The sequence below is a fragment of the Lagopus muta genome, chromosome 15 (assembly GCF_023343835.1).
Source record: "Lagopus muta isolate bLagMut1 chromosome 15, bLagMut1 primary, whole genome shotgun sequence".
Classification (NCBI taxonomy): Eukaryota; Metazoa; Chordata; class Aves; order Galliformes; family Phasianidae; genus Lagopus; species Lagopus muta.
This window is the reverse complement of record NC_064447.1, coordinates 2547596-2572344: the sequence shown is the minus strand read 5'-3', so window position 1 is coordinate 2572344 and position 24749 is coordinate 2547596. Positions and strand designations below refer to the sequence as shown.

General features: G+C 46.6%; 1 protein-coding gene across 3 annotated transcripts in view; it reads right to left on the bottom strand.

Moving 5' to 3' along the window:
* The window catches only part of CLUAP1 (clusterin associated protein 1), a 55641-nt gene that overhangs the window by 2667 nt on the left and 28225 nt on the right, over positions 1-24749 (bottom strand). For all 3 annotated transcript variants that reach the window (XM_048961756.1, XM_048961758.1, XM_048961757.1), the window contains 2 exons: positions 16638-16710; positions 8226-8333 (listed from right to left, as the gene is read on the bottom strand). In XM_048961756.1, coding sequence (XP_048817713.1) covers positions 8226-8333; positions 16638-16710 — 181 coding nt within the window. The remainder of the gene's footprint in view (positions 1-8225; positions 8334-16637; positions 16711-24749) is intronic.

Sequence of the window (24749 nt, the reverse complement as noted above, 5' to 3'; positions counted from 1 at the left end):
AGCCCAACCAAATGGCAGTGAAAGGATGAAGTCCCAGTGCATGTGAGGCCACTGTGCCTGCTAACCCAGGAGAAGGTGGGGAGGGTAAGGCTGACAGTACTGTATTGCTAGAGCTACCTTGTGCAGCTGTGACAGTCCTGTAAGCCAAAGCACAAAGCAGGTTGAAGAGATTCATATCTTAAGATTCAATACACAAGGAACTCCACAGCAATTTTTGACCACTGTTTATACCTTTAGGCAAGGCTCCCCCATCACACAGCTCCATCTATTTGGCTTACTGGAAATTTGGCTAAGAGATTATATGATACACAGATATTCCTCATCAGAAGAACATCCTAGGGTGTGCAAGATCTCAAATTGCTAGCAGAAGGATGTAAGAGCTGGAGGTTAGAAAGTGAAGTCAAATGAAACCCAATCAGAAATACAGCAGTGATTTCTCACTTCAATCAATCAGAACAAAAGAGGGACACTTTCTTGTCTTCAAACCCAAACAACCTGACTGGATGTGCTCCTGGGCAGGATGCTTGAGCTCATGCTGTTTGAGTAGAGGGGGGTCAGACTAAAGGCTCTCAAAAGGTCTCTGCCAACCCAAATGATTCTGGCATTATCCTCTGCTTTAGTGTACAGAGAACTAATGCCTGGTTTTTGCCCCTGGTAAGCCCTCCTATGCTCAGATCTTTTCTGATATTCCATCAGGGACTGACATCTCAAAAGAATCCTAGGCAGCGCCAAGGCAAACCTCATGAATCTCTTGCTGAGAGTACGCTGTGCAAGTCTGAAGGGGCAGTTGGTCGTAGGGAGTTCTCTGAAAAGGGCTAACGTGCTCAAGCCTTCCTTAAGTGCTTTGGGATATGTAAAGGCCTTATGAAATGGTGAAGATGCCAGCATGGTTGTCCTTGCCAGGAAGGGAAGCTGGAAGGGGTGCAGCAGAGCTGTGATGGGGAATTCCCCATGGGGCTGGCTCAGCCTCGCCTCCTGCAGCCATGGCAGTCACTGACTGGATGCCTATGGAACAACACTGCTGTCCCCACTGCATCTCCTCATCCATTTATCACCCCATCACCAGTTTTCTCTGTGTCAGTCAGATATAGATTTTTCACATCTATACAATATATACTTTTTTTTTAGCATGGGAATAAAACAACATAAAATACATCCTGTCCAACCTCCTTTGTAGCTCTCAGATGAGACAGGACACATTGCCCCCTTTGTAGGTTGATTTGGGTTAGCTGTAGAAAACTGCTGCCTACCTCACCCAAAAACAGCCCTGCTGTGTCAAGACAGGTAACTTATATAGGATCTCAAGCCTTTAAATAAGTGGAGCCCTCTGTCGATCCAGCTGCTGACAACACAGGCAGTGGAGAAGGAATATACAACAATTCCTGGACAGAGGAGCCCTCTTCAAGCTTTAGAGACATTTGCTCTGATAAATGCTAACCTGTAAGTTCAGAGATAGTTATAGCAGACACCATTAGAGGACAACAGAGTAGCTTCTTTACTCAGCATTCAGGCTGGTCCAAGAGTTTAACTGCTATGCAGAAAGCTCACAGCATGAAGTCCTGGACAGGGAATGCTTACCTCAAGGAGAAAGTAGCAGGGAGCTTGTGCAAGGTGCTGATAAAACACAGCAGAGAGAGGCCCTGAATATAAAGAGAACCAGGGCATCACGTGAGGAGAGCCACACGCTGCTGCCTGAACAGGAGAGAGGGCAGATTTCCTATGTCACAGGAAGAGCTGTGACCAAGGTGGGAGCCCTGTTTGAGCTTTCAGACATCAAACTCCACATCTGTGTGTGTGGAAGCATGAAGCAACAGACGGCCACAGTGCATCGCCCCGTGTGCTGGAGGGGAGGAAGGAACAGCAGCATGTCTGCCTGCCCCAGGCAGAGCTGGCAGCCACGGGGCTGTTTGGCACTTGAAATGTGCAGGGCTCTGTTTAGCTGGGCTCAGCTTGCTGTGGCATTAGTGCTGCACCGCTCTGGCCAGAGGCTCATGCAGCTTCCAGGCAGGTGAAAGCCTCTTATGTTGGCTTACAGACAATGTGAATTCAGCTGGGACAGGCTGTACAAAGTGATAATTAGGTAAAATGCTCATAATGAACAGACTGTAATTCACTGCACCTTTGGATTCAAATCCAATCACAGTACAACAGCCACTGAGCTATCAAGGATCAGAAGTGAACGTGCACTCACGATTCTAAGCCTTCTGCCACTCTTCCTCTGCACGTGATGCTCACCACTGCACTACCTGGGCAGCTGCCTACTATGGATCCACAGGACTGGAATGATGTATGTCTTCTTACCCAGTGGTGGGTACGTGTTAACCCTGTGCCTGGCAAGGAACTTAACCTGGAAACCCACCATGAGGGGAAGGCAGATTTACAGCTGAAACTTCTGCCTCCACTTTGGAGATCTGCTTCCCACTCTTAATGCAGATTTCTACTGTGAGCTCCCTTAAAGGCTGGATGTTGTGTTGAGGGACATGGTTTAGTGGGAGCTATTGGGAATAGGTGAACGGTTAGACTGGATGATCTTTTAGGTCTTTTCCAACCTTGGTGATTCTATGATTCCCTCTAGCTCCCAGCTTCACCAAGAAAATCAGGATAAGTCTTTCAGCTGACCTTTCTGATCCATGCACCCTCTGGGAACTGCCCTCCTATGCATCCTAGCCCTCAGCAGCAGGCCCTGATCTCAGCAGCATTTTCCAAGCATTGCTAAGGCACAGTGATGAATGAAGCACGCTACAGCTGCTGCTGTAGGATGAGTGTATTTCTATTTCTTACACCCTCCATGAAAAGAAAATCAGCTTGGAAGGGAATCACCTGCCTCAACCCCATTATTTCAGCCCTACAACCCCTCCTCCTTCTCCTCTAGGCCCAGTGTTGCAGTGGCCATAATAGTGCTGAAAGCATACAGACACACCTCCTCCATCCCAGCAAGCACAAAGGTTTGATGACACAAAGCACACGGCCAAAGACATCTCTGCTGGGAGATGATGATGATAATGGGAGCGACTTCCACTTCAAGTTACGACAAATTCAGTTCCATGAATTCCAAACTGAAGCCCCTTTTCAGTGGTGCCCAAAACACTTGGCTGTTCCACTTTCTTCAGCTGCATGAGCCTATCCAGCAGCTGCCACATCAGCAAACAAACACTTTGCAGACCCTTACCTGGATGATAGGAACTACAGAGGTCTGCACAGAAATGCATTAAGATGACAAGAGCTGCTGTGTTGGTGTTCTTCCTTCCCAGACGAGTTTCCTCAGAGCACTGCAGTCAGATCCCCTGGCTCCTGAAACAGTGCTGACAGTTCTCCCTCCTCTTTGACCTGATGAAGCCCCAGTAAGAGTCAAATCACACTTTGTGATGTTCCCAAGGACAGAATTTGTTGATACCCTCATTGCTGCTGCTGAACATGCTGACTGGGGGGAGTTATGGGAACAGTGAAAGAGGAAACCGCATCCTGCACCAAGCTGCATGGCAGCAAGAGGCAGCTCTCCCTGTATGGAAGGGGCTGAGAGATCAGGGCTGGAATCACATGTGTCAACAATGCCTGGACAATTGCAGTGGGCTACAGCACATTTTTCCCAACAGAATCCCTTTCCACTAAAGCCAAGAACACAACACATTGAGAAAACCTGCAGAACTGTTGACCATCTCTTGTTTGTAAAGATAAATGCATGCATATATTGATTTTGGACTTAAAACTGTAATTTCCTTTAGGAACTGAGAGAAGGAAAGAAATACAACTAAGATTTAATGTATGTTTTTTCAAAGAAGTGACATCCACAGGAACTGAATGCAGAAAGGCACCAAGTAAGGAGCAGGCAGCTCTTGCATATTTGTGACTGAAACCATCAGTCCTCCTTCCCACCAACTGCATGCCCCTAGCTTCTGTGCACTGGAGGAGGCTGGAGGGAAGTAAAGAGCTCTAGAAATTCAGCAGCAGAAGCCTGAACATAGTTATGAGCTGGGGAGAGAACTGCCACAAGTCTGACCACTTCCACTGAGAACAGATCAGGACTTTGTGAGCTGAGGAGGCATTTGGAGCAGGACTGTGCAGACTCTCCAGGGAGGATTTCTTGCTGCTTTGACAAAGTTCCCATTCCCTCTGAAAAAAGTGAGGGCAAATTCATCCCTGTGGCCTTCACCCAGCACACAATCTATCTTTGGTTCTAGCCCTCTCTCTGCAGCCAGCTCCTACTTAATCATCACCAAGGGAAGCTTAAGAAGTAGGCCAGGGAAGCTAAAACACTTTCTGCCACAGAAGCAGCATGCTTCAGACGTGTTGCTCTGCACACATCGCCTCTCTGAGATCCATCTCTCCAGGTCTGGAAAGCCCCACAGGCACGGAGCAGCTGGCAATTGCAAGCCCATGTCTGTGGGTCACTCTCCCTGCCCATCCCTCTGTTTTGACTGCTGTATATTTGCTTCCACTCCTTCCAATGAGGTGCACCTGGCTTTCTTAAAAAAAAAAATCTTCTCTTCTCTGCTGCCTCCTGACACATTCATTCTCAGTGCATTAAACACTGCAGGTTTTCACAGGCTTTTATCTGTTCACTCGCAAGCAGGCTCACTAATAATCTGCCTGCAGCTCTTCATTATCACGCTGATCCTCTGGTCACTCCTGTGAAGGTAAGAAGCTCTCCCTGCTTGTGGGAAGATGATTTGCAGAGCAACATTCAGCACTTGATAAAGCTGTTTTCTTCCAAGAAAGATCAAAGAGAGCTGAAGCTCTCAGATACAGAACGGTCTCCGTAGCCCTAACATGACAATACTGCTCCTCAGAACTGACACCACAAAGGGAAACAACATTTGGATGAGTGATCTGTGGGAGCTGAAGGCCCTGGCAGCATGGAGGATGCTGTAGATAGGCACAGCACTAATCCCTTCTCTTCCATTCAGTAACACTTCCAGTGCCTACCTCGTTCCAAGCTCAGTGTGTGTGCCAGTGCTGTCTCTGGCTCATGGTTCCACACTGTGCTTCAGACCTCCAGATGAATGAGACTGAAAAGATGGATCTGCATATGTAATTGCAACATCACTGTAAAATCCACTTTAATTCAAGGGGAGATTGGATAGGTTCTTAGAAAAACCCAGCATGGTAGTTTCTACATCCCCAGGACAAGGCTCTGCATTTGTCTCCCAGGCACCTGTACCATCTGCATGTGAACAACCATGCTGCTCCAAAGCACTGGCCTATGCCTTGCTTCAGGGAAGAGGCTTGTCTGCATTGCAGATGGTTAAGATCTTGTAACACTGCAAGATCCCCTTTCTCCCTGGCTCCCTGACAAAACTGAGTCTTATTCCAAACACCAGCACTAACTCACAGTTTGACCTCAGCAGCTCAAGCACCTGCAATTTTGCTTGCATTACAGCCTCACTTATCTACAGCCAGAGAGAATAACTGGATGCAAATTTTTATTCACATTTACTGTACTCTAATTAAAAGATGCAGATGACAAATCAACACACTCTTTTACTTATTAAAGCAAACGATTAGCAACACATGGATTTATTCAGGAAGTCACATCAAGGAGACTTGCCTGTAATTGTGTACCAGGTTGGATATGAGGAAGCACTTCTCAGAAAGAGTGTGGGGTGCTGGCACTGCTGCCCAGGGGTGGGGGAGTCACCTGGAGGTGCTGAAGAGCCGGGGGGATGTGGCACTGAGGAGTGGTCAGTGGGCACACGATGCTGATGGCTGGATGTGATGATCCTTGTGGTCTTTTCCAACCTTAACGATTCTGGCTGTATGAAAACAAGCTGTCCAGCACCTCCCACTTTGGTGACTCTCTTCCCAGCCCTTTGCTGTCACTCACATGCTTGTTATCTCCTTGTACAGAAGCCTTCCTGGCTTCCTAAAGCTGGACTTGCTGCACTGGAGAATCAGTGTAAAGATTTAAATTCAGTGGAGATGAAGGCTCCATAGCCCATTTCAACTCCCTGCCTAACCAGTCTGCTCCTCTTTGTACATGGGAAATAAAGGTTTGATTTTCTCTGTGTACAAGAGCTGGCAGCCTGTCATGTCTCCTCCAGCTCATGCTCTTTTCTGCTCCATGGGAGACTAAATCCTATACCTTCAAGTCTTTTAATTGGCAAAAGAATAAAACCAGGAGCGATACTGTCAGAGCTGCATTTAGTTTGAATGTGACTGCATTTAGACAGTCCTGCTGAAAGGACTTGAGAGAGAAACTATGTTGACTTTTCCTCAATTATACCAAGTGGCCTAATGAGAGTGATTATCTCTCCCTATGAATCTTGCTCCTCTAATGGTGAAACACATTGGAATACCTGCCCTCTTATTACAGCAGGAGGAAGTCTTCTCTAAGAGTACCTAATAACCTGTTAATTAGAGATATAAAACTGAATCACATCACAGGAACTGACTGCAGCAGTCTGTTTCTTTGCAGCAAGAGAACAAACAAAGTGATGCTTCTGAGCTGTATAACAAGACAATCCTTCAAAAGAAAGCGATTGGAATCTCTCGAGCTTAAGCAAAGAGAAAAAGTGGTAATTAATAAAAATAGTGTTCTTATTATGCTGCCTTAAATGCATTTTAAATGGAAACTACCTGTGCTGAAGGACACGTACAGACTGTGTGTTTAACGACAAATGTTCAGGCTCTATTTGACAAAGAAGCTGAAGCACCTTGACATTAATCTCAGGTTCTCACATTGTCTCCAGCACTTCAGTTTGTGAGGGTCACAGTCAAACACAGCACCTCACTGCTGAGGAAGGACCAGAAGAGCCCATTTACACAGAAAGAAGCAGATGGGAGCCTGTACCTAAGGCTGGAGCTGCTTGTCTGGATCAGGCTGGCGCTCTGGAAGGAAAGCTTTGACTCAACAAGGCAGAAAAGCAAGCTGATAATGCTTCCCCTAAGTCTAACTATGTTTGCATCCACCCCTGCCAGTACAGACTGTGCTGGAGCACAGTAGGACTGAAATGCAGTGAGTTAAAATGAGAGAATGCAGCCTTTCTCCTCCTGGGTGAACTGTGCAGAAGGCATCTCAGAAGCCAGAAGCTCATCTGGAGCTGGTTCATAGAAGGTGAGAAGCAAAAAGAGGACAGAGCCAAGGGATACTTCCAAATTACACAAAGACACAGTGAGCAAAGATCAGCACGGCCACCAAGTAGTTAGCAAGCTGCAAATGGAGAACGTGCAAAAGCCAGAGGATAATCACATGGCAGAAGCAGCTTATGGAAGATCAGGAAGAGACCCACAGAAGCTGCAGCCAGCATCTGGTTGCTCTGTTGGAATGCCTGCTCAGGAGAGGCATCACAGGCAGCTACAGCCAGCCCTAAAAGCAGCGTACAGACTTTTCTTTGAGAAACTGTAAAAGCTGTTCACCCATATGAGGGCTTCTGGCACTTCTTAAGAATTTTCAATCGTTATGAGAAGCAGAAATGTGGATAAAAGTGCTTGAATTGTATTGATTTGGGAATTTCAGGTTCCTGCTCTGGTCTCAATAAGAAAGAGGAGAGCAGAAAGCACATCTGCAGCCTATCCAAGCAGTAAGTTCTAGCAGAAGTAGTGGCACATGAAATTACCCACACTGGCGCTTCATCCAGAGCCCAGAGAGGCTTTTGCTGATGCTCAGAATCATTCACAGCCAACAAGAGCACCACTACAAAATAACTTGATTTTCTGGTTTCTCTTTCTTCCATATAAGTGCAAGACAGACCCTCAGTCTGTTATTTTTCTGAGTTGCTCCTGATCTGGGCTCTGTGGGAATCAGCAGCCAGAGGCTGAAGTTCCACTGTGCACAATAGCAACAGAAGTCAGATGTCCTTCCCTGGCAGAAGTAACTCAGGGGTGCTGTGCCCACGGCTGTCAGTGCAGGAGGCTTTACAGACTCACTAAAGGTCTCATTTTGAAGATGACCCTACCATAGGTAACGTCTACACCTGGAGGGAAATGAATGCTTTGCCATGAGAAATATTAATACCTTGCTAAGGCTTTGTGCAAAGCTACTTCTGAACCTGGAAGGCAATACCAAGGAAGGATTATTCTCCCTTTTTTTTTATTTCCTTCAGTAAAGCCTCCTTAATTTGCTCCCTGAAAGTATTACATTTTCTCCACACGACACTGACCACTTACAGCACACAAAAACAGAGCAGAGCCAATGCCCTTGAATGATAACTGTCTTTTATATCTAAGGTTACTCAGATACTTTGAGCAAGTCCTTTTGAATAAAGGCAGGGAAGGAGAGGAGGAAGTACCTGGCACTAGCATCTCCAATGCCATGTGCTGCTTCCTGAGCTGCCTGTCCTCCACTTCACTGTCAGAGCCTTCATCATCCTGGATCTCCACGTCAGAATCATCATTATCTGGTTAAAACAAAAGCAGGATACACATTGTTCAAAGCAATCCACAACAGCCCAGAATTGCAGTTGCATACCAGAGATGCTAACGCTCTCTTTGTTCAGAACACAGCTCTGCTGACACATGCAGGGGAACAGCCAGCTTCCACATCCTCACTAAGGAAGATATCTTCATACAGAAGTGCCAAAGAAGTTGAGATGAACAGAGTGTACAGTATTAACAACTGTCTTGAGACCACCCTCAGATCATGCCAAAGGCAATGTTCTCAACACACTTTCAGAGTATGAGCCATACATACCATCAGGAGGAGATATTGCAGAAGCTGAGTTTCTGAATGAAAGTCTTCTAAAAGCTTTTGGAACTCATTGATACATCTCCTATTGTTTCAGCCTGCCATTAGCGATACCAAAAAGGTCTCCTTGGACTCTTTGCCTTTCACTTAACCATAGGTTAGAAACACATGGGGTGATGCTCCAGTAAGCAGTGCTCTGCAGGGCCTCAAGGGATCCGTGGTGCTGTGACAAAGCCAGCAGGACTGGGTGTGAAGTCAGCACTCCAAAAGTTGCTCATTGTTTACAGAACACAAATCTTTCCTAAGTACACCTAATTACACACGGCTGAGCTGAAAATGGAAATAACTAATTGTGATCAGCGATGGGCTGGTACATCCTTGCGACACTTAATTATCAGGCAATACACAAATATCATACATTTTTCCCTTTTTTTTTTTCATTGCAATATTAAGTTAATGACAAAATATAGCAAGAGATAATATTTGATACCCTGGTACAACTTCAAGGCTCCAACAGCACTAGCTACAATTTCTGTTTGCATTGCACTTTCTTCTTTGGCAGGTGATCGAATCACTGTGTGACCTGAATGCTGCTTCTGCCTGCTGGTATTCAGGAAAGCCAGGTTTTGTTCAGGCAACCCCCTTGGGAAGACCCACACATGGCCTAAAGAAAGGATTCAGGGCCACATCCTGTGCAGACCTTCATCAGCACTATGACTGACACGCTCTCCTCCCTTCTTTTGGGCTTCTTTTAACCCCTTTCTCCAGATTACATCACATCTGCTCCTCCTGTTTCTCAGCCCTACCACCTGGAGCTGAGGATGCTGCCTGGGGCCCTATGACTGCTGTGCCCATTGCAGAGCACCATGCATGCCCCATTAGCACTTCCTCCTTCTCACCTGGCTCTCCCCAGCTGCCAGCTGAGCGTGGGCTAATGGAGCTGCTGCTGTCTGGCAGCAACCAAAGTGACAATGCAGTGAGCAGCCTCTGGGGACAGGACCTGGAGCCCTCGCCCTGCAGAGGCACCGCGATGCCGTTCTGCACTGGGTGAGGCACAGCTCGACCAACCCAGGGCTTTGATTTTCCATTGTGTTTTTCAGGAAACTGATTTTGTAACCATTTATGGCAAACAGCTCTCAGAGAAAACACGCAAGACATACTTCCCTTCAGACAAGGGTAAGATGACAAGGACAGGAATGGATCTGCCATCACCCCTTTGCCGTATGCAGAAGAGTTCTCTCTCACTCAGCTGTGCCATTTCTCACCCAGCTCAGCTTGCAAAAAGGAAGCTCTGCTCATTATGTAATTCCTCACAGCACCTTTCCATTGGAAAGCAGGCCCAGCAGTGAGATCCCATGGTGAGCAGCGCTTTGAGATGGAAGTGGTACCTACTGCAAAGACAGAATCGATGGCCAGAGGGCCTCAAGCTGCTGCTTTATGAAAGGAAATGGCTTCAGCACAGCTTTTTTTCCCCACAACCAATCTTCCTTCACTCAGTTTCTCTGCTCCTCTGAAGCCCCCTTCTTACCCTACTGCTTTTATCCTTTTCCTCTGCTGCCTCGGATGCTTTAACTCCCCTCAGCCAGCAATCAGGCTGCAGCTCTCTGCATTCAGCCCACATTTAGGAAGCAGAGGACTGCTGGCAGCCCCCAGAAGCACACTGGTACCTCAGCTCCAGCACTCAGCTCTCCCAGTGTGCATACCAGGTCACATCAACACCTGCTTTCACTCACATGCTTTGCAAATCCTTCATTACCTTGCAGTAAAAATGAAGAGAAGGGTCACCAGGTGAACTATCAGTGTGTAAATGCAGCGCACCATATTTGCAGCTGTGCTGGGACTTGGGAACAAATCTTGTTATGGAGCTTAAGAGTTGGGGCTCTCTGAGCAGCCTTGAACTGTGCAGCACAGAGCATAACATGGAGCTTCACCATAGTGAAGGTGGGCTGCAGGAACAGAGAAGCCAGAACTGCAAAGGCAAATCCAGCAACAGCCTATGATCCTGAGCCTCCTCTGCCCACACCTGGACAGACAGAGAGAACCTCTCACTGCAACAAAATCAATGCATTGCTCTAACCTGGTGCTTTGTGACAGTTGGCTCTGGGTCCCAGCACCCAGTCCAGCTCTGCCTGGCATGCAGCAGGGTACAACAGCACCAGGCCACATCACCAGGGACACAGAAGCAGAGAACATAACTAAAAACGTATTTAAATACACAGGATGAAAGCAAGCTGAGCCCAGGCTTCCTAATGGGCTGAAACAGCAGGTTGGTCCAATGCTCTGAGTGACCCGTCCTGCATACAGCAGTATAGGATTCCCTCACCCCATCGTCCTCGTTGTATTTGCCCAGTATGCTGTGTTTGCACCAAAATATGCTGGATCAAAAAAAAAAAAAAAAAGAAAGATAGGAAAAAAAGGGACCATTTAGAACATTTCACTTCATAATGTACAGGAAAAAAACAACCTGCTGCTTCAGGAGAGGTGACAACCCCTGCGCAACACTGAGCAATAGAAAGGAAGACAAGGAATGTTCCTCATGGAGAAAATGCAGATTTCTCAGCACCAGTATAAAGACAGAGGATAATAAAGCACAGGACTTGCAGTTCCCACACACTAGTACGTGATGTGCAGAACATGTTCTAAGGTAGCTGGATTATGAGATTTGCATGGCTGTATGCGGAGATTGTTTGACTTTCAGCAATACACTGTAACCCAGCAATCCACGTGCCCAAATTCAGGCCAATGCTGGCAGCTTACTAAAGCTTTAGCTTGGTGCTTTAACAAGCTCCTGTATTTTGATATGAAAGGACAATCCAAAGAAATGCCCCACAAACTGCATTTGGCCCAGTTCCCCACTGCAGGGACCTCTCTACTGCACAGAGCACATTGGTAGGATATCTGACTACCCAAGAAAGAACACACTGCGACCTTAAACTCCTCTTGCCTTAGATTTCAGCATTTTCACATCATAAAGGTGGCTTTTAGTCAACTAAATTCCACCGAATCACAAAATGGTTTGGGTTGGAAGGGACCTTTAAGATCACCTCCAACCCCTGCTGTAGGCAGGGACACCTCCCTCTGCACCAGGCTAACAGAAAGCACATCCTGTCACAGCTGAGAGGCACGAACCTCAGAAGATGCCTTTTGTTTCAAAGCACACCTACTGTGTTCAGAACAACTCACGGCAGATACATGGACTGATCATACGAGTTTTAAACGATTAAATGTAACCTGCAAAGTCATTTGATCCTTACAGAAATACATTTAATAAGTAATATGAAGTTTTAGATCAGGGGAAAGAAAAAAAAAAAAGAAAAGAAATGGATTCAGGCTTTACTGCAACCAAAAGGATTGATGTGCAGTTCCCACCTGAACACTTCAGCTCACCAAAGCCACATTCACATCTCACCATACCCAGAGAAGTCAGTTGCGACTGCCAGCCTGAACACTCACACCTCTGCAGTTCCAACAGAAAGTGCAATGCTACAATGTGATGGACAGCACAGCAGTGACAGTGGGGTAGCAAAGTCAGAGGCTGCAACAAATGAGGATAGGCCGAAATGCAGCATCTGTGAGCACAGAAACAAAGAAAAGAGTCTAATCACCTTTGAAAGGCCTCAGGTAGGCAGGGATCTCCAGCAAATATCCTCACCTCCACTGCCAACCCTTAAATGAGGGCTGAGAAGGGGTGGATCCTGGCCCCAGCCCTTCCAGTCACTCAATACATTGCATGCACCTGAGCTCCCCTGAGCTGGCCCTGCCTTCCCACAGGTGCTCAATCACTGCTTTAAGTCCTGACTTAGCATTTCTGCTACAGAAAGCAATGCTTTGATACACACATTTCAGTAGGGAACTTCTTCTGTCCTTAGCACAAAATGCTCATCTCTGAGAAGTCACCTTGCTGGTGGCAGGACTGATTGAGGTCCTCCTACCAACTTCAGCAGTAAGGGTGCATGTTCAGACCTTAAGGCATGAAAATTGAGCACAACATCCCAGCAAATACCCAGCAGTGGGATGCACAGTTAGCTCCAAGTGCCCTTTCTTACATCTCTATTATTTTAAAATGGCTTATTGCTACTGAGCCCAATCTCACATTTTAAACAGCATAGATAGCTACACTGCTGAGGGGAGCAATAGGTCTCTGTCACCTGAAATCACTGAACACAATCCCCCGTTCAACCTAAAATCATTGAAAACAATTCCCGTTCAACCTGGGATTTGGAGTCTTGGCACAGGAACAAGGAGCTAAGATCATTTTTGACCAGTTTTACAGAGGGGTCATATTCAGTCACCATAACAGTTTCTAACAATCTCAAAGGCCAAGAACCCCTCAGAGCACCATTAAATTAAATGTGAATTTGCAATTATTTTATGAGCAAGAGGCAAGATAGCTGTGCACCAATTGCAGTCTTCCCTTAGGAGATGCATGTTTTTAGTACTTGGCAGCTCACTGCTCTGCTACAGGGTGACGAGCACTCCATGTTCAGCAGCCATCAGTTTTTAAGGCATCACTTCTGGAGTGGAAAGACTACAAGGGATTCAGTGCATCACCACACTGCAACAGTGCCATGTGATCTGCTACCCAAAGCCTAGCATCTATTTGCTCCGTTCCACTGAGTAAGATGATAGGATCCAGGCACACACTGCTTGCTTGTCAAAAAAGAGTTTGCTTGTCAAGTCGAACAGGGAAGGAAGCACACTGGAACAGGTTGCCCAAGGAGGCTGTGGATGCCCCATCCCTGCAGGCATTCGAGGCCAGGCTGGATGTGGCTCTGGGCAGCCTGGGCTGCTGGTTGGCGACCTGCACACAGCAGGGGTTGGAACTGGGTGAGCATTGTGCTCCTTTGCAACCCAGGGCATTCTGTGATTCTATGGCATGATTCTAAGACTAGTCTGAAGAAATGTATTTCAGCCTAGAGCAAGGTTCACTTGTTACTTTTTGCTCAGCAAACACTGGGGTTTTTTCAGCCTAAGGTGAATATGAAAGAAAGTATACTGACTGTGTGCTGCAGCCTGCGGCCTTCCTGGTCCCTCTCCTCTCACATCACACCATTAGCACAGCAACACTTCACATCTCTACACCTGCTCTACCAACAGTTTTTGCACTGTCTCATCTATTCCCAGAGTCCCTGCCCCTCCAGCCATGGTGACACCAGGCCCCAAGGCTCAGGCACTGGCAAAACACATTGCTGTACTGCTGCAACTGCTTCACCGCACAGATTTCCATCAGCAAATGCTGCTCAAAGCTGCATCTGTATCTGGAGTTCAGCATCTCCATCCAAGCTTTTTTCCATGTAACTTAGTGCTTTTCTGTATTTTTTTTTGTTGAGTTGTTTTACAAAGATGCCCAGTGAAAAATGAAAGACAATTTACCATGCGTGCTAAAAAAGCCGTGCTAAACACTGCTGCAAATCTTATTCAAGTACCCCAACACGTCCATAGCCCGTCTAACACAACTCAGCCGACCTTGCACAGCTCTTCCTTGCATTAAATACCATGCAGGTTTCTCTGGTGTTAGCTGAGGCTGAATGTAAGCTGAGGGCTGCCCAGAATCCCTGCAACTTGTTCCACAGAGAAAGGCGCTGTTAATTTGCAGCCCTTCTTGCCAAATTAGCAGCAGATAAGGTCAAAGGATTCAGACAATAAGACGACTGTATTGATTACAGAGGTATGCAAAGGTGAGGGTGCTTACAGGGACAGAATGAACACTGACTTTTATCAGTTAATGGTAATAAATTTATCACCAGACTCCAGCCTATGCTGCTTGAAGGGCCTCATTAAGTGCTTTGGAGCTCTCAAGGGCAAAGTGTAATGAGAACCTTCCCTTTCCCTCTGTGCACAAGAAGAAGGCACATGCCCCAAAAGTCTCACCACATAGATGCACTAAGGTATAAGTACTTCTGTTGTGCCTTACACCGCTCCCACGCTGCATCTGCTGCTCACAGCACTCACTGATAAAATCACTGATTCCTGGGAGCCCTGCACTGTAGCAACTCCAGCCCATGCAGTGCTCTCTATTTCCAGTGCAAATGTCCCAAGCAGCCTCTGAGGCACCAGAGATGCTGCACTCATTCTGCTGCTGTTTCTCTCTTTCCTCTCATGTAAAATGTAGTTTTTCTTGTCACAAGGAGCTCAGGGTTCTTCACTGAGATGGCACTGTGCCATTCAGGGTACTTACCTTTGCATGGTTTTCTCCAAACAAATCTCTTGGTTTTAAATTCTACACAGGACATCGCTTCAACAGTGAGGAGAGTGGGGTTGGCCTTTGAGGAAGGCACGATTTGGTCCTGATACTTTTATGTTAGCTAATGGGGATCTCAGCTAGTTTTACAGCATTCAATAAATTAACTTTACAACATCCAGCAATGAAGCTGCATTCCAGGTTCACTGCTGGGAAAACAGCCAAATGCAAGGCCCCACTTACACCCCTGCAGCTCCACAGGTAACAGCAGGCTGCATCTTAGGAAGATGACGACCTACCGAGGTGATGGGACAACAAATGAATCAGTCTGCACTGAAAACCAGGCTCCTGTTGCTCCTATCACTGGAAGAAACATTGCTTTTGTCCATACAGTACTCGCATGAAGATATTAAGGCAATATTGGTATAGATCATTAGAAGTCATAAGCGTGTTCTTAGGTACAGCCAGATAACTTGCTGAAGGATAAGGTTTGTATTATTTCAGAGATAAAAAATGACCAAAGAGTTTTCCAAGTGAAAATCCACTGACAAGGAAAAAGATTGGGAAATGTTCACATTCACAGCGTTCACATTGCTAATTATTGATGATAAATGTTCTTCCCTCTTGAACTTGGAAACTGTCCCACAGCAGGACCTGGCTTTTTTCATTCAGGTAGATCCTGGAAACAACTCCACATTCTTGTAGTTTATATTATGAATCCTCTGTTTCAAACAAAACCTCTCTTTTTACTGCACTGGCATAAGGAGATGAGATGAAAGACGGTCAGAGATGAACAAATTTCCTCTTCCACAAGCGTGCTCAGAACACATCTGCCCACAAACAAACTACAAAGCATAACTCTGATGTCCTTGCCCAGTTTTAGCATAAGCTCTCTCTCTGATTCTGAGAATCAACCCTCCTCTTACTTTTTTCACTACAACATAAAAATGCACATGCTGCAATTTTCAATTCACAGGGGTAATTAATGGTGAACTCTGCTGACGCTTGACTTGGAAGAAGCAAAATCTGGTTTGTTAGCTCTCTGCAAAATCTCAGGAGGTTATTATTCCCTTCTGTTCTTCAGCTAGAACTCTAATTAATTAGAAGTAAGTTTAGAGAAAAAGGAAAACCTCAGATTTTAATTGCATTCACAATTTGCAGGTACACTAAAACCAAAGAAATGGGAGCAGGCAGATGTGGCTCACACTTGGATGATTTGTAATGGCAGAGAGAATTACAAGCAGCCTTTTCACCTGTGAACATGATGTTCTGATAGATACATCACAAAGAATTACTCCAAACACAGCCAGCTCCACATCCAAGGCGGCAGAGGAACTTACACTCTGGTTTAGACCAGCATGTGTCTACCACAGGGCAGCCAGGCAGTCCCACAGAGCAATGAGGCTGCCTGCCAACACCAGCATCTCAATGGGCACAATCCTCTGACCAAGGCTGTTAGCAATGCTTCTTCATTAGTTCTACTGTGCTGGCCTTCATCCACAGCCTGAGGGGCTCGGAGGATAGCAAGTAATAAAATGGAGCATCTGCCTGCCTGCTGCAATTGCACAGCGTGTGTAGAGAGGGACTGCTCTCACCTCTCAGCACTGCAGGCACCACTTGCAAGGTGCAGCATCTACAGCCCTGCACAGAAGTCAGGTTCCCTATTTCATGGCTGTCCTTTTATAGTTACTATCACTCCACTTTTTCTTATACACCTGTTGACTCTGTCATCCATCCCATGTCCCCATGCTTCAGGCTTGTTTGGGCATATTCATACATCAAGTACATAGCACATAATTTTTCTGCCAATGAACCCAGGGAAGAAATCCCACTTACTTCCACTCTTAAGCAGGCGTTGTTCCTCCTCCTTCAGCCTGTTCTGCATCAGATGCAGCATGTTTGCTGCTTCCTGGAACAGGTGAGAAGAACTGAATTAGAAAAGCTGCCCCGTCATCCAGTCAAGTAGCTAATGGATGGCCCTACAGCAGCACTTAAGGGCTCTCACAGGCAACATGAAACAAGAAAATTTCATCATTGAAAATATTTTATGGACAAAAAATCTTGAAGTTTGGGAACTCCTACTTACTTTGCCCACGAGGTCAGGATATAAAGCACAAACCCACAAACAGTGCACTGAAAATCAACCACATGTTCCAACCAGGTGCAACTTCACTTATCACACTGAAAATGAGTTCACTCATCTTCATCCCAAAGAACATCACAACCATCACAGAACAAAGGGGACTCTTTGCAAAGTGACCTTCGGTAGATTTTTTCAGCCAATATGCCAATAAGCAGCAGAAGTGGTTTGTGAAATGACTGCAGCTTTCTCATACACAAACCATAATGGAATCAATTCACCCGTTCCCATGTATGCAAACAAAATGGGAAGAAACAGCCCAACAAATGAGCTGAAGAAGTACACTAATAGGGGCACTGTGCTATTGTACAGAGTTTGGGTGCATAGGAGAGCCATGGCAGTGAGACTACATAAGGTGGTCTGCTGATTTCTAAATGTAGCAGGTTGTTAGGTAAAAATATGCTGAGGAACCCTGTTGTAATGACAGTATGCTAAAGTTGTGACATAAAGGCTGCTAAGAGCAAATGGAAAAGGGCAAATGGAACAGGGGTTGCTGTGCTAAGGAGGAGAAGCAAATCGCCATTCACAAGCCTTCAAATGAATGACAATGGTAAAAGAAAGTGTTAGGACTTAAGGACTTAAAAAGGACTTAAAAATCCTCAGTCCTGCAACTGATAAAAACTGTGATGGATCAGAAAGGCAGGAGTAGGCTGATGGGAGCAGGGCAGTGGTGGGTAGAAACATAGAATGTAAACCAGACACTTTCATTCTAGCATCGTGGACTGGTAAGAAAGCATGCCTGCCTCTGTAGGCAGTAACGGATGGCAGTGAGTTTCATCTTCTGGGATGAGCATCACAAGGTGGACTAAAGGTGAGAATGAGATGTTGGCAGCCAGGATCTGCAGCATGGGCCCTTCCCAGGAGCTCTCTCTGCAACACCATCCCCCAGTATTTTCCTGCCGAGCCACCAGCTGCTAGTTTCTTTTTCCACCTCTTCCTCCCTATCTGGTTTCTCCCATCACCCTTAAGGCTTAAAGATAATCAATGAAAGCACAGAAATGGATTAAACAAGTCTTGCACCCTGCCCCAGCAAACATTTCCAGCACAGCCCCCATGGCACCGTGCCTTTGGGAAGAAGGGTGCAGGCAAAGGAGCAGCGCTGAGCAGCCTCAGTCTGACTCTGTGTGCTTGCACAGCACACATGGCAAAGAAAATCAAAGAGGGGTACCAAAAGTCAGGGCACATCCCAGATGCCATGGGGACAAATGCATAAAATTAGAAAACATCTTTAAAATAGACCTGTTCACGGACTAGGGAAATGATAAGAGCACATGCTCAACAGGAGTTGCTGCTCGAAGCCCTGACTCACACAGTGCACAGCAGTGTGCTGCTGTGGTGGGCAAGGAGGGGGGTAGTGCATCCTTCAGCTCCAGCGCTGATTTGTGTGCTTAAAACAAGAGAAGTGGAGTGTCAGGAAATCTCTTAGCATGCAGCTGAGGCTTCTCCCCCCTCCTGCAGGTACCAGAAACACAGCTGACCTCGCAGCGAGCAGCTCAGAGCTCACTGGCAGCAAACATGTTGATTTTCTTCAGGCTTAGATCCCTGCACAGCGTGATGTGCGGTCCGATAAACACCACAGGGAGCTGCTGAGGCTGTATGCCACCATCCTGTCCAGAGCTGCTCTTCCAGCACACGAAGCAATGTCACCCGAGGGATCCCAGCAGAGCAGCACCCTGCCCACCCGGTGGCACAGTACGGGATGGCACAGTGACAGCGTGGGGTCTCTGGGGCATGCTGGCAGCAGCTGGGTGTGCAGAAGCAGGTGAGCAGCAGCCAGCATTGAAGCTCTGCTCAGTCTCTCTGGTAAACAAACGTGGCTGAAATGCTGCAGGCAAGTGCTGCACATAACCTACCCCCCCAGCTAAATGTGTCCAAATTTAGAGGCAGCATATGCTACGGAATCATGGTGTCAAGTAAACACAATTAGCGTGGTGCCAATGAATGCAAAATCAGAGCCAGTCTGCCCCCATCAGAACATGCCCCTGGGCCTTCCAGGACACCTGGGACTGAAAGTCCTGTCCTAAAGGCAGATGGATCTCTGCTGAGATTCAGCTCTTCTCTTCGATATGCAGCCCTCTCCAGATGTAGATCTACCCTTTACAGAGCAATCCTGCCAGTCACCTTGCAGGCTCAGTGCAGGCAGCCCAGCGCACTGCGTGGCTGTGCAGGATGCTGACACAACAACCCAGGCTCCAGGGGATGTGAGGAAGCACCCACCCCAACCCCTGCTCCCAGCAGGATTGCAGCACTGTGTGTGCCCCAGCTCTTTGGGTGCTAACAGACTCCCAGGACAGAGACTGCTCAGTTTCCAGGCAGCCTGCTCAGTGCTGCTTGGCCAAAGGGGAAGTAATGACCTCCAGATCAAGTCAGAGCCATTTTGCACTGCTGATGACCTGTCCATGCATTTAGCACACAAGGGTTCTGCTCAACTCCACCATAAATACACCACCAGGCATCCTCAGCAGCCCTGTGGGACAGACAGAGCCCAGCCTGCAGCGAGATGCAAGAGAGAATCCTTCTGGTGACACAGGAGGCTTCCTAAGCAAATGAGCCCTGCCTGCATTTACAATGATCTATGCTTTCTTCATGCTCATCTCAAGACTGTCCAACTGAGCAAGAACGTTATTCATCTCCAGCACGACGGATGCACTTTTCCAAGACAGATGTGTGTTCTTGATAGAATGGGGCTTGAATGAGCACAATGCAGATACTCCTTATCCTCATGTATTTTAACCAGCAAAGCAGACAACTTTTCCTCTCGTATCTGGCTATGAAATTATTTGGAAAACAGCGATGAGACACAACATGTCTGCTTGGCAGTGCTTTTCTATAATCTAATCCACTGCCTTGCAGACAAGTGAAACTTCAGCTGCAAATTCCTGCAGTAGAACAAATGGCTTTGAGAATCCTTCTCCAGAAACCTGCACAAAGCAGAGCCTGAGAAAGAATTTCTCTTTGACTGGCTTCTTATTTCATATGAATTCCAATTTCTTGAAGAGGGAGACCATTAAACACCATGTAATTATAACCACTGGCAAAGTCCACACAGCTGAGTGCTGGATCTGGGCACCAGGAGGAGAGCATTTTGCTTTTGTTTTGCTGTTGCTTTCAGACATCCAGACCCATTTGCCACCGCATTAGAGAATGCCCCCCAGCAGCTGACCCACACATCACAGCAGCTCTGCCATCCACTCACTCTGTGACTAAGGGAAGTGACCCACGACTTCCTGGCAGGCAGTCCTTTCTGACAGCACTAATGCTGCTGAGCGTTGTTCTAAGCAATAAAATCAAGTTGCTGAAATCATTCACTTGTAGACAACTCTTACCCCTTCAGAATGAAGAAGCAGCAAATCTAAACAGGCTGGGGAGAAGAAAACCAGAATTGATGTACTATTTGATCACTGAGGGCATCTCAGTATTTTCTTCTTAAGTTAACACCAAAATCGTACTGGGGAAGTTGTGGAGAAAATGCCAGCAGGATTTTGAATACAAGGGACACATTTCATGGAGCCAGCTGAGAGACAGCATGGTTACCACTGAACGGAGACAAAGAGAAGAAATGAAGAACAGACCACAGGGATAACTGTGAAGGAACGCCAGGATGACTGGTGATGGCTGCTTTGCTTTTTGCTCAGATGCTAACATCTCAATTTTTGCCTGGGTTATTTCTTCTGTTCTCAGCCATCCTCCAAACCCCAGAAATCTCTCTCAGCATCTTAGTAATGTTCCCTTCTGGTTTTCTTTTTTTTTTTCCCCCAGTGATTTGCTAGAGCATATTGGTAATCCTCCTGCTCTGTAGTGCACTCGAAGGGAACCAATTTGAGGATGGATTGAACGACTCATCTTCACCTTGCTATTAATCTCAGCAGCCGTTTCTGGCTTTGTTATAGAACAAAGCAGCTGAGATTAGCTCTTGCTGCATGCACACAATGGGATTTGTTTTTCATAATAGAGTGTTGCCACTCATTCAGTAGGGGTGAGATACAAGGACTTGGAAAAATTGCTGCCTGAAGAGAGAATGTGACAGTACTCCTAACAAGAGGAAGGCTGCTAGGTGCAGCAGTGAGTGGGGATCACGGTGCCATGGGCTGACTGCACAAGGTGCAGCCTGCCTGAGCTGCTCCTGAAGACTTGCAGACAGAGCTTCCTATCCTACTTTGAATCACCTCACCCCATATGAATATCTGGCTTTGTGATTCCATTTGACTGCAACGCTTTGAAGTTTTTCCCCTTTCTTTGAACAGGCTGCCCAGAGCTGTGGGCGCCCCATCCCTGGAGGTGCCCCATTGATGGGACCCTAGGTGGCCTGAGCTGGTGTGGGACAGCCAGCCCATGGCACAGGTTGGAACTCGATGATCTTTAAGGCCCCTTTCAACCCAACCATTCTGTGATTCGATAATTACTATTCTGTTGAGGAACGAAGACCCTGGGAGACAAAAAACGCACCTGAAAAAGTGAGGCAGCAGAATGCTTGCCTAGAGACTTGCTGATGGACCAGGATGTGCAAAGGAGCATTGTGAGGAATGATGCTGACAGCCTGAAGACATGGGGGCACTGGGAAGAGTGGGAGGGGGCTCTGCTCTGTTCTTGGCTAAGGCAGTGCATGCAGGAGCCCAGCTCTGGTCCTGTACACATGCACACGTCAGAGGGAACGAAACAGGAGGAATTAGAAGGTGAACTTCTGGTGTGCAGCTTTGAACCCAGCAGGATTACAGACCTATGGAGAGAAAGTCCACAGGCTCGCAGTGCTGCAGCAGATGGAAACAGGCGCCCCAGGAGCCGGGAGGGGAGATGGGGAGCAGCAGCTGCAAAAGGAGCGATTTTTGGATGCACTGAGCTGCCCTGCAATAAGTGCAGTAAGAGTCACGTGTGGTTTTGTCCTCCAGCCCTTAGCTGGACTGAATACAAAAGCCACAACCCCACTGTGTCTTGGTATTAAATCAAGGACAGTGCTTTGGGGAATGTGGTCTCAAAGAAGTGAGCTGCTGCTCTATTAGAAAAGAAAAACTTCTCCTAGCAGATTCTCTGGAACCTCTTATCAAGGTTCACACTAATAAATATTCAACATTTATTCATCTTTACCATTTTGGCCCGAGGTGTATTTGCAAATCACCACCACCGTCCGTTTCTTTTTATTTATTTTTAGAGAAGTCATCCTTCCAGAGGATGGACAGACACTGCATCAACTGGAAACCGTCAGCCTCCATTACAGGACCATCTGTCTCCTCCCTAGTCTCATTATTGCCATCTCCCTCAATTTGATGCTCTGAACAGCCATCGCCTCTCACCATTAAGAGCCATTTTACAGCAATCATTTCTACTGAAACACATTAAGGCATACTCGAGAGTATTTAATACACATAACTGACCCTCACCACAAATTCACCAACTGTTGACACAGCACTGCCCCCACCATGCGGTGGTGGAAGGAGAGGAAGGCAGAGAGATTCATTTCTGCTGTGGTGTCATTATTTCACACAATGAATTTGACTGTCCTTTTTCAGAGTACGTTCTTACCTTGAAACTTCTTCAGTCGCACCCAGCCATCACAGATTCCCCTGATGAATCTACCTAGAATTGAATTTTCTTGAAAAACAGCAAATCTTAACGCTATTTTACAACAGTTTGGTCTTATGCTGTCTGTTTCCTGCCTTCAATCCCATTAGCTGCTCTCTGTGCTGAAGTGGTCACTGGGAGTACTGTAATAGACATCGCAGAAGTACTTCAATACATGTGGAAGAAAAGCATTGGTCATTTAAGCTGACAGAACAGCTCTTAGCTGAGCGAAGCACTGACACAGCGCTGAGAGAGGCTCAGCATTGTGACAAAGACCAAACCAGCATCTGCGTTCATCTCTTCACAGCACGTGGGCAACTCTGCATCCTCCCCTAGAAATTCTGACACAAACATCTTATTTATCAAAATGAGCAACTAAATCTGATAGGTCACTGCAAAGTGCATCTGCGTCAAGGACAGTCACAAAAAACCACTAAGGTTTGCTCAGAAGGCTTATCTTGAGAAGGAGATTAACTCAACTTTCTTTGTGCTATCATAAAAGCCAGGGGAAAAGAATAAAATATTCCCTTATGCAATTAAACTTACTAGAAGAGAATATACATCTTCCTAAAGGTCCAATAACTACTTAGCAGTTCTGATTTCCTACTCATAAACACAACAACAACCACTTCACACAGAACAGACAAATGGGAGCTGGAAGGGCACAGCACACTTCATACTGGGAAGCAATGAGGCAGTGCCCTGAGATGTCGGTGCAAGCTCTCCTGAATAAAGAGACTGTGTGTGAAGGTCTCACCTAGAAATTGATGCAACTCAGAAGGCAGGACTGAACATAAAGAGCAAATCAGCTCAGGGAGACAAATTCTTGCACTATCAGTAGAGTTTAATGACTTGCCCTATAGACTGGAGCGTCCTATTTCTGCTTTATGTGAACCCTCCTTGCTGTTTCCCAGAGCTCTCCCCTCTTGTTCTTATAGAAGAAAATGGTAATTCTCCCTGTGGCATACTTCTTCATCCTGTACAAAAGCTTTCTGCACAGGTTTCTACACCTTCTCCAACACCTACACGTTATGCTGTTCACTCAAATGCTCACCGAGCAGCTTCCCCCGAGGGGCTGTGTGGTCCTTGGAGGCTTTCAGGACCTGACCAGATTAAATCTTGTGTAATGTGCTCCAATGCCATAGCTGACCTTGGGCTGGAGACCTCATGAGGTCCTCTCCAACTAGAATTGATCTGTGAATTGGTGATCGAGAAAGCAGCTTTAATAGTTATTAAACCCTCTGAGGTTTTTTTTACTAAAAAAAATCATCTATCTCCAATAGTCTGCCCTGATGCTGTACTCTATTTGTTTTTTGGCTACGTATTATGATGGATGGCAGCTCAAAGAATTTGACACAAGCTACATGAAGGCTCCTGAGAAGGATGGCAGCTCAGCCCCCTGCAGCCTTACTCCTTCATTACAAGCCCTACCAGTCCTAAACTCAGTGCTGTCCTTTCTTCCACAACCTTCCCACCCCCCTCTTCCTAAGCTCTAACTATGAGGGTCCCCTCCTGCAAGCACACACACACACTCTTTCATCACAGCCAGTTTCCCCTGCACCCAGGTGTGCATTTTATACAGCATGGGTCATTTCTTCTCTGATTCATGTAATTATTCTCTTACCTCCTTCTATCCGGTTAACAATAAAAGGAAAAAGGCATCATAAATGCAGAGAAGCCTTCACAAAAAAAAAGCAAAAAAGCAGATGACATTTATACCAAATGTTCCTGCTGAACTGGCTTTCCAACGCTGCTCCCAGAGCACTCTGCTGTGCCACCAGCCAGAGCCAGCCCACTGCTCACATCAATTGGGCCATTTGGATGTGAGGAATGTTGCAACATCAAGATTCACCAGAATAGGTACAAGCATAAATGCCTTTTTAGGCTGGTTGAAGCAGTGTAAGTGTGCTGCCCACGGGCACATCTACACTAGGTTTAGTTTCTCCTTTCACGTTAAGATCCAAATTCAATGAGGCTGACGGAAGGCCTGTAATTAAATGCCCCAAGAGGATGTAAGAAATCCTCCTGAACCACCCAGGAACACCAATCAGAGCCGAGGAGCAGAACATTATAGGCAATACAGCACTGAAAACACTGCTGAGGATTTCTATGACCACCTATGACAGAGCACAGCTCAACAGGATCACGGACAGACAGAAGGGCTGGAAGGGAACCAGTGAGACTGCAACACAAAGCGAGGTGAGATCACAGGGCTCTAACTCATCCCCAGCCCTGAGTGATAGAAGCAAGCA